Consider the following 10,427-nt stretch of genomic DNA (forward strand, 5'->3'; position numbering starts at 1 on the left):
AATGAAAAGACAATATTTGAACTCATTTTGTTGTCCTGCAGCACTAATATTGTGTCACAGCTGATTCATTCAATGAATGATATTACCAAATGTAAAGAAATTAGGAACAGAGGATTAGACGCCACAATCTTGTCTGTCCACAAATGATTTGTGTCTTGGAACAATCTGTTGAGTGGTTGAGTCATAGTGTGTATGTATCTCAATAATCCAACACATAAGAAAAGATGGATTTGAACCCTGGACCACTGGTTTTGCAGATCTGGGAGAGAAATGTATAGACTATGGCTGGATTCAATCCGTATCACAGAAGATATGTGTACAAATTTAAAAGTTATTTCCGATTGAGTCGACATATGCAGTGTTTACCATGAACACAGTCTCCGCAAATTCAGGAACAATGCCTTTCAATTTTAATCGCGCTATAACGCAAATCTTCTACGATCATTCTGCAATGCAGACTGAATCAAGCCCGTTTATACCTTGCTCTAACATAAGTTCTGATCTTCAACATTCTGATTGTGCCCACATTTTTTACACAATTAATTGTACACAATTAAAGAGACATCTCGAACAAGTTTTCAGATCTCCCTGAACAACACGGGAGGTAGTTGGGGATGCATTGTTTCTGCATATTTTACAAGTGTAAAGGAATCTGGAGGTTTAAACCATTTTAAATTGGGTCAGTGTAAATCATAATCCCGTTTCTAAAATCATTATCGTTATTTGTAGTCTCAAATATCATGTGTAGACATGAAAAATCAGAAGAAGTTTATTGAAAAACATGTTTTGGTATGATAATCTGATATACAAAAGAGGACATGTAAAATCACGTGTATACTGCTAGTATTTACATTGGAGTTAACTCCTACATAGTTATTTTTTTTACGAGACTTTGTCTGTGTTGCGAGTACTTTTGGAGAATCTTAACCGGTCGATGAACTCTTCTCATATGATTTACCATATTACCCCTTTGAGTAAATGTTTTCCCACACTCTGAGCACCGGTGAGGTTTCTCCCCAGTGTGTGTATATATGTGCGTTCTAAGAGAGTCTGAGGTTGTGAAAGATTTGGGGCATTGGGTGCAGGCGTAAGGACGCTCGCCTGTGTGAGATCGCAGATGAACCATAAGATGGCAAGATACTTTGAAACCCTTTCCACAATGTTTACAGGTGTGGGGGTTTTCTCCTGTGTGCGTTCGTGTATGCAACCGCAGTTCTCCTGAGGTAAGGAATGCCTTACCACATATGCTACATAAATAATTCTTCTCCCCAGCATGCATTCGCGTGTGTCTCACTAGTGCACACTGCTGGGTAAACCTCTTACCACAGACAGTACACATGTGACGGCGCTCCCCAGAGTGAATGCGTACGTGCACTTTGAGATCATAAGCACTCCTGTACTTCCGGTCACAGTGTTCACATGCGAATGGTCTTTCTTCTGTGTGAAGTAGCTGGTGTTTTTTCAGTGCCCCAGGAGTAGCATATCGTTTGGGACACTGGTCACAATGATATGGCATCGTGTGAACTCCCATATGTAGCGTCAACAGTGATGGTTTTTTGAAAACCTTCCCACACTCACATGTATGAGTCCTGTTCTGGGGTGCAGGGGATCCCTCTTTTTTCGTGTCAACCGGTTTGATCAACCTCTTTTTGACCACATGTTTTTTCTTGTCAACAAGTTTGATCACCCTCTTTCTGTCTCCCTTTCTGACCACCTTTTTTTTCTTGTCAACCGGTTTGATCACCCTCTTTTTGTCCCCCTTTCTGACCACCTCTTCTTTCTTGTCAACCTGCTTTCTGTCCTTTTCTACTTGGTCGGTCCTTGCAGAGGTTGGCCATTTCACTGTGAGCGAATGGAGGCAGAGTGCAGGTAAGAACCTGGGATGGCTCATCAGCATTCACCATTACGTTGAGAGAATGATCCAAGTCCAATTCTGTAAAGAGAAAATACAGGAGATAAGATTACATAACCACCATATATATAGATTCATATTTTTACACAGGTAAATGCCAAACTAAAGGAAACAACAATATAAAATGTTTTCAAAGGGCGTTGGGCACCGTGGCATAGATTCTACAAGTGTCTGGAACTCTATTGGAGGGAAGCGACACCATTCTTCGACAACAAATTCCATCATTTTGTGCTTTGTTGGTGGTGGAAAATGCTCTCTCAGGCACATCTCCATAATTTCCCATAATTGTTCAATTGGGTTGAGATCTGTGACTGACGGCCATGGCACATAGTTAACATCGTTTTCATGCTCAAACCATTCAGTTACCACTCGTGCATTGTGGATGGGGGCATCGCCATCCTATGGAGGCATAGCCATGGTAGGCAAATAGCCTGCCCAGCATTTCTATACATGACCCTAAGCATGTGACTTTAATTGTTTAATTAAGTCAAGAACCACACCTGCGTGGAAGCACATAGAATAGACTTCGTATGCCTCATTTACTCAAATGTTTTTATTATTTTTTCAATTACTTGCACATTATAATTCATATACTTTATTAGTCATAAACAATGGATGAGTGTTTGAACTTTTCTAATTTCCTTACCATCACAGGGTACTGGAGTAACCAACACTGAGGTCTCTGCAGGTGACAGACCCTCCTGTTCCTCTGATGTAGACAGCCCTAGATCCTCCAAACATCTATCAGTGTCTTCATCCAGGATTTCATTGTGGTCTTCATATTCACTGACCTCTACCCCCTTATCTATGCATTCATTGTCATCTGAGTATGGCCTCACATTGTCAGAGTTGTCTGGCTCGTAGTTAATAACAACTCCCATTTTTGGAGGGATGGACAGTGTGGACAGGATGGTATCTGCAGTGTATTTAGGGACATGACCTGAGTAGGAGAGAACATCAGTTAAACTCACCTACATTGGCAAGTAAAAAATACAAGAGGTGTCCAATTGGACTATTTACTTCATTATCTGGATGGAGACTTACTCTTGTTCAGGTTTCCACGACGCTGATGGTGCTGCAGCACTGTCTTCAGTTGTTCAGGGTCAAAGACAGTCTTTCCACATTCCTCCAGGACAGAGGGGGCAGCACTGAGCCATGCTGTTGTCTAAGAGGGACAGGGCAAGGGGAGCAGGGCAATACAGGATAATAAAGAGTTGAAATACAAAACCTCAAGTGGCTGGTACAAGTTTGGACATGACCAAAAACACCATTCAATTCATCTGTAGAGCCACATGACGTGATGTTCCGTCAATCTTTTAGAACTGAGATGTTTTCCTCAGTACCTGCGTGAGGTCTGGTACAGGCAGCAGCTCCTCCAGTCTGGAGAGGAACTCCCACACCAGTGTCTGCAGCGCTGTGTCATACCGAGGGCCATAGTGGACTGGGAACACCTCCTGTGAAATAGACAATATCACATGAAATGGGTCTAGTGACAAATGTCTCCATTTAAGATGCACTCCAGCTATTTTGGAACTTTTCCTGTTAAGAAACAATATCCCAAGTATAAGTACAGTAATGTACACACATGTAAGGGTGCAAACTACAAGCAGTAGGCAATTCAAGGAGTTGGTCTGATGTGATGTCATCAGCCTCCTCCCTTACTTGTGGGAACAATGGAGGAGCAGTTGATCTAAGTAGATGTTCAACTAGTAGCCTATTTCAGAAATATATTCAAGCAAACAGATCATAAAGAACTCTAGAGAGAAAGTTCCTCACCTGGAAGAAATGCTCCCTCTCAGAAGGGTCTCCCAGCAGTGTTTGGACTAGCTCCACAAAGTTAGAATCGGAAGCCTCCAATTCATCACCATGACTCTGTCATTAGGCGCAAACAAAACATCAGACAAATGTACAGGAGTGCATCTTTCAGAAATAAAGTTATTCCCAGTGTCTCATTCATAAAGTGTTGCCAATTTAAACTACCTCTTTGTGTAAGGATTTTTCTGTCAACGTGTGGATTATGTCCAGGTGGGCCTGGATGGTCAGGAGGTCAACTCTGCCCGCACTGCAACACAACTCTAAAACCATCTGGAACAGAGGTGGATATGTGAAAAGCAGGACTAGGGCCAGGGTAGTCTGATTAATCAGGCTGGAATACACTATTTATTGGTACATACAGCATGAAATGAATGCCTGCAAAATTGTGTAAGTGTTCCTTACAAGCCAGAATGTTGAATAAAGTTAAATGTAAACTTACTCTACCAGTTGTCTGTGTGCTTTGTCCTTCAGATGCTTGAAACTCAATAAAATATCCGCAGGAAAGTATTGTCTAGAGCCTACTAAGGTGAAGGTAATTATATATTGGATTTTTTCTCTCTCTCCAAGCTTGCCATGACAATGAAAATGGTATTTTCTGAAACGGGAGGATAGAGATTATTTTTGTGTGGAATTGTAGGGGAAAGAAATATTGAAAAATATTCACGCACAAAAAAAGGTGTGGATTGTTCTCCATCCTCCCCCGATTCAGAATATTGGTTCTATAGCTATTGAAGAGAAAAACAAATATCCAATATTAAACAAATTTTACCTAGGTGCCGAACCATATCTCTAAAAGGTTGGGTAAACAATAATTTCCTGTGGAAATGTCACAAATGCTGAAGGACAATCCGCCAGACAACCGGTAGAGTAAGTTTAAATGTAATTTTATTCAACATTCTGGCTTGTAATGAACATTCATACGATTTTGCAGGCATTAGTTGCTGTCTGTATGTACCAATGAATTGTTTATTACTGCCTGATTAATCAGAGCAGACGTACAGTAATTGCAGCTAGTAGCTGCCCATAGTTTGTTCCATCATAAGACTTTTCTCATCCCAACCCTCAATATTTACACCTCTCACCCTTGCTCTCAGTCCCAGGATGAGTTGTGTCCTCTGCCTGGAGTTCAGCAGCTCTGGAACCATCTCTGTCACCAAAGTCACAAACTCCTCCAGCTTCCCATACTGCATCACATTACGCTCTTGAGCCACTTGCCACATGAAAGCTGACATCAGTCGTAGAGGTGGAACCAGGAGACGCAGGGAGAACAGGGGGAGATCTGTCGCCGAAGAGCAATTAACAGATAAACAAATACATTCCATAACTCAGCTAGTTACTATTATTACAAGCCATGTGTAGGCTATTGGACATATTTGAATGGATATCACTTTTCTACATTTTACACAAACTAACCTTGTTCTGATGCTGGATCAATAATGATATCCATAGCTAGTTTGCAAAGAAAAAGAAGCCACTGAAACAAGCTACTGTTAGCTACCTAAAGAGTTTGATGCTAATGTTAGGAGTGACCAAGCCTAGAATATACACTGAGGGTTTACAACGTAGCTAAAAAGGTTGATATCTTTATGCAAGCTAGCTAATACTATATTAGTTAGCTAGCAAACTAAACCAGTTTTCTATAGATTTGCACATCCCATTACTTTTACCAAAGATGTTCTACTCATCTATCTGTGCTTTGACGAACAACAAACAAATCATTGACCTCGACGAAGTACTGTACTTCCGGGTGATGTTTAAAAACAATCCTTCAGAATAAAGGTCCTCCTTTTAAAAAAGAAAGATGCATACCACAAAATATTATTCTCTTTGTATTTAGTAATTGCAATATATCATTTAGTTTAATTGAGGGTTTATAATATTTCCCACCAAAATAGCCTAATTCTCCTAACCTGCTACAAAAAACATCCTGTATACCACCTAGTCAAAACCCTGACGGAGAGACAGCTCCACTTCTGTCATTAAAATGAATGAAATATTATTAAATGGTTCATATTTTTGTTTCAAATGTCAACAAAATTGCTGTTACTGTCCTGCCATCTAATAAAGAATATTTGAGCTCTCATCATTGTGGAAAAGGCTTGTCCTGCGTACTTGCCTTGTCAGATGGAGGTCAAAGTCATCTGCAGTTTTCTGGGGAGCTGCCTCTTAACCATCAACATTAATTCATAGGGATGATAATAGAGCTCGCCAACTAAAAGCCGAAAATGAGTTAACTCTCATACGTTCAGCCATTCCCATGGGGAAAATGGATGGGGAAAGAATAGGGTTTTGGGATAAACGCCAAAAATAAGGTCAGAGGTTAACACAGGCTTAGGAGATCTTGAATGTTTTATTCTATGAGATAACATCAGTCATTTAACATGACCTTAATGAATTATGAAGCCTTTATGTGCTCTGTACTTTTTGAAATTACATAAATACTTAAACATTCACAAAAAGTGACTTTAGCTGATGAAGATGATCTCATAGAACAAAACGTATAAGATCTCCCAAACCTGTGATTACCGCAGAACAAATTTTTGCAGTTTATCCAAAAACCCTGCAAAAATTCCACTAATTTCCCCACAAGCTTCGTCCAACGAACCATGGCTGAATTAGTGCCTACAAAAATGCACCATTGCTACTGCTCTCTATGTCGGAGCTGTCGTGGATGAGAATGACATGATCTACTTCCTTTTCCCCACAAACATCTGAGAGAAATGACTTTGCCACGTCTATGGCAACATTGTAATAAGCTGATGTTATATGAAATGCTTAATTAGTACATTTAGACCAGTGTTGAACATTTGCCCTTTCTTGTGTTTGTTACTATTGTAGCACATTTCATCTCAAAATATGAAAAGACAATATTTGAACTTTTGGACTGCAAGAAGTCATTTTGTTGACCTGCAGCAATAATATTAAGACATAGCCGACTCATTCATTATTACCCAATGTGAAGAAATTAGGAACTGACAGGATCAGATTAAGCTACAATCTTGTCTGTCCACACACGATTTTGTATCTTGAACAAGATTTGTTGAGTTATTGTATATCTCAATAACCCAATACAAGATTAGAAGACAAGGATTTGAACCCTGGACATCAAATTGTATTTATGTGCTGAATACAACTGGGTTAGACTTTACCATGAAATGCTTATTAACCAAAAGAGTTTAAAAATAAAAATAAAATAGTAACACAAGGAATAAAAACGAGTGGAGTACCAGTACCAGATCAATGTGTAGAAGTACAAAGTATTTGAGGTAGATATGCACATGAAGGCAGGGTAAAGTGACTAGGCATCAGGATAGATAATAACATGGGTACAATAAATAACAGAGCAGCAGCAATTGATGAGTTTCAAAGTGTGTGTGAATGTGCATGTGTGTGTAATGTGTATGTATGTGTGTTTGTGTTGTGTCGGTCTGTGTGTGTGTGTGTGTGTGTGCTTATGTAGTGTATGTGAATGTGTGTGGGAGTGTCAATGTAGTGGTGTAGTGTTGAGTGAGTGTCTATAGGGTTTGTATATACAGTGCCTTCAGAAAGTATTCAGACCCCTTGACTTTTTCCACATTTTGTTAAGTTACAGCCTTATTCTATAATTGATTGAATTGTTTTCCCCTCTCATCAATCTACAATCAATCTACAATATCCCACAATGGAAAAGCAAAAACAGGTTTGCAGAAATGTTTGCTAATTTATAAAAAATAAAATAAATTAAATATCACATTTACATTAGTATTCAGACTCTTTACTCAATACTTTGTTGAAACACCTTTGGCAGCGATTACAGCTTTGAGTCTTCTTGGGTATGCCGCTACTAGCTTGGTACACCTGTATTGGGGGAGTTTCTCCCATTCTTCTCTGCAGATCCTCTCAAGCTCTGTCAGGTTGGATGGGGAGCGTCGCTGCACAGCTATTTTCAGGTTTCTCCAGAGATGTTCGATCAGATTCAAGTCCAGTCTCTGGCAGGGCCACTCAAGGACATTGAGAGACCTGTCCCGAAGCCACTCCTGCATTGTCTTGTCTGTGTGCTTAAGGTCATTGTCCTGTTGGAAGGTGAACCTTCGCCCCATTCTGAGGTTCGGAGTGCTCTAGAGCAGGTTTTCATCAGGGATCACTCTGTACTTTGCTCCGTTCATCTTTCCCTACGATCCTGACTAGTCTCCCAGTCCCTGCTGCTGAAAAACATCCTCACAGGATGATGCTTCACCATAGGGATGGGGCAAGTTCTCCTCCAGACGTGACGCTTGCCATTCAGGCCAAAGAGTTCAATCTTGGCTTCATCAGACCAGAGAATTATGTTTCTCATGGTCTGAGAGTCTTTAGGTTCCTTTTGGCAAACTCCAAGCAGTCTGTCACATGTGCCTTTTACTGAGGAGTGGCTTCCGTCTGGCCACTCTACCATAAAGGCCTGATTGGTGGAGTGCTGCAGAGATGGTTGTTCTTCTGGAAGGTTCTCCCATTTCCACAGAAGAACTCTAGAGCTCTGTCAGAGTGACCATTGGCTTCTTGGTCACCTCCTTGACCAAGGCCCTTCTCCCCCGTTTGCTCAGTTTGGCTGAGCGGCCAGCTCTAGGAAGAGTCTTGGTGGTTCCAAACTTCTTCCATTTAAGAATGATGGGGGCCCCTGTGTTCTTGGGGACCTTCAATGCTGCAGACATTCTTGGGGACCTTCAATGCTAGTCACTTTACCATGCCTTCATGTACATATCTACCTCAAATACCTCGTACTTCTACACATTGATCTGGTACTGGTACTCTACTTGTGTATTTTTATTTATTCCTTAATACTATTTTATTTTTAAACTCTGCATGGTTGGTTAGTAAGAATTTCATGGTAAAGTCTACACCAGTTGTATTCAGCATATAAATACAATTTGATGTCCAGGGTTCAAATCCTTGTCTTCGTATCTTGTATTGGGTTACTGAGATATTCTAGTCTAGATACTCTAGTCTAGACTAGATACTCTAGTCTTAACTGTGGTCTCTATTAGACGATGCTAATGGTGAAAGCTAATCTTAACTGTGGTCTCTATTAGCCGATGCTAATGGTGAAAGCTAGTCTTAACTGTGGTCTCTATTAGCCGATGCTAATGGTGACAGCTAGTCTTAACTGTGGTCTCTATTAGCCGATGCTAATGGTGACAGCTAGTCTTAACTGTGGTCTCTATTAGCCGATGCTAATGGTGAAAGCTAGTCTTAACTGTGGTCTCTATTAGCCGATGCTAATGGTGACAGCTAGTCTTAACTGTGGTCTCTATTAGCCGATGCTAATGGTGACAGCTAGTCTTAACTGTGGTCTCTATTAGCCGATGCTAATGGTGACAGCTAGTCTTAACTGTGGTCTCTATTAGCCGATGCTAATGGTGACAGCTAGTCTTAACTGTGGTCTCTATTAGACGATGCTAATGGTGAAAGCTAGTCTTAACTGTGGTCTCTATTAGACGATGCTAATGGTGACAGCTAGTCTTAACTGTGGTCTCTATTAGCCGATGCTAATGGTGACATCTAGTCTTAACTGTGGTCTCTATTAGCCGATGCTAATGGTGAAAGCTAGTCTTAACTGTGGTCTCTATTAGACGATGCTAATGGTGAAAGCTAGTCTTAACTGTGGTCTCTATTAGCCGATGCTAATGGTGAAAGCTAGTCTTAACTGTGGTCTCTATTAGCCGATGCTAATGGTGAAAGCTAGTCTTAACTGTGGTCTCTATTAGACGATGCTAATGGTGAAAGCTAGTCTTAACTGTGGTCTCTATTAGCCGACGCTAATGGTGACAGCTAGTCTTAACTGTGGTCTCTATTAGCCAACGCTAATGGCGACAGCTAGTCTTACTGTGGTGTGTATTAGCCGATGCTAATGGCGACAGCTAGTCTTACTGGGATCTCTATTAGCCGATGCTAATGGTGACATCTAGTCTTACTGGGATGCTCATTAGATGCACTATTGTAAAGTGACTGTTCCACTGGATGTCATAAGGTGAATGCACCAATTTGTAAGTCGCTCTGGATAAGAGCGTCTGCTAAATTACTTAAATGTAAAATGTAATACACAATGACTCACCAAATCTGCCGATCCTCAAGTGGCATTGTACAGTATTGTTCAATATACAAGACTCTCCTCCTGAACAGCCACTGTAGGCCTATACACAACACAACCATTGGGTTAGGCAGCAAATAAAAACATTTTTGATCAGTGACAGCAGAGCCGGCTGGGCATCAGGTTTGGAATATCCATTGCAGTGTATAATGCAACCCAGTTTTACTTACACCATCCCAGCAGCTATCTTAGAAATCAGTGGCGATTTGAGCATGTAAATGTTGGTGGGGCAAAAAAATAAAAGATATGCATGCCAGCAAAATCACTACACTAAACAATACATTCATTGCACTATAACGGTGACAAACGGTTCCCACAAACTGTTAGGGCCTACATAAAGCTGTCCCAACCGCCCCATAGTGAATTCTTACCACTGCTACACCTGGGTGTCAGCGGAGCCTTGTCTGGCAACGAAACAGTTCATTCAGTCTTGTTTACTGCCTTTTTTAAAAACATAGCTGATATGACTGACTTGCTTACAAATGTGGCTTCTATTGACAATTGAGATGTACAAATTATGGCATAAGGGAACAACGTGCGGATAAGAGGCAATCCGTAATTCCATAATTTCAATTAAGACATTAATGGATGGACAAC

At 40.7% G+C, this 10,427-nt stretch overlaps 1 protein-coding gene across 3 annotated transcripts; it reads right to left on the reverse strand.

Moving 5' to 3' along the window:
* Positions 1 to 747: 747 nt before the first annotated feature.
* On the reverse strand, positions 748 to 10,156 carry LOC124013697. Of its 3 annotated transcripts, none has more exons than XM_046328123.1 (8): positions 9,795 to 10,156; positions 4,810 to 5,006; positions 3,893 to 3,997; positions 3,689 to 3,784; positions 3,256 to 3,366; positions 2,957 to 3,077; positions 2,559 to 2,852; positions 748 to 1,933 (listed from the first exon to the last, which is right to left on the reverse strand). In XM_046328123.1, exons 2-8 carry the CDS (start codon positions 4,957 to 4,959, stop codon positions 1,785 to 1,787), a joined length of 1,026 nt encoding a protein of 341 aa, XP_046184079.1. In that variant the 5' UTR covers positions 4,960 to 5,006; positions 9,795 to 10,156; the 3' UTR covers positions 748 to 1,784. The 3 variants fall into 3 exon arrangements, with proteins under 3 accessions (XP_046184079.1, XP_046184078.1, XP_046184077.1); XM_046328122.1 differs by lacking the exon at positions 9,795 to 10,156 and adding an exon at positions 5,141 to 6,833; XM_046328121.1 differs by lacking the exon at positions 9,795 to 10,156 and having other exon boundaries at positions 4,810 to 5,124.
* Positions 10,157 to 10,427: the final 271 nt, after the last annotated feature.

The sequence above is a fragment of the Oncorhynchus gorbuscha genome, linkage group LG25 (genome assembly GCF_021184085.1).
Source record: "Oncorhynchus gorbuscha isolate QuinsamMale2020 ecotype Even-year linkage group LG25, OgorEven_v1.0, whole genome shotgun sequence".
NCBI classification, from domain to species: domain Eukaryota; kingdom Metazoa; phylum Chordata; class Actinopteri; order Salmoniformes; family Salmonidae; genus Oncorhynchus; species Oncorhynchus gorbuscha.

Coding starts and splice junctions, on each gene's coding strand:
- LOC124013697 (XM_046328121.1), bottom strand. CDS start 5,049: ATGGAATGTATTTGTTTATCTGTTAATTGCTCTTCGGCGACAGATCTC. Junction 3,367..3,688: donor AGAGGGAGCATTTCTTCCAG/GTGAGGAACTTT, acceptor TCTATTTCACAG/GAGGTGTTCCCAGTCCACTA. Junction 1,934..2,558: donor TACTCCAGTACCCTGTGATG/GTAAGGAAATTA, acceptor TTCTCTTTACAG/AATTGGACTTGGATCATTCT.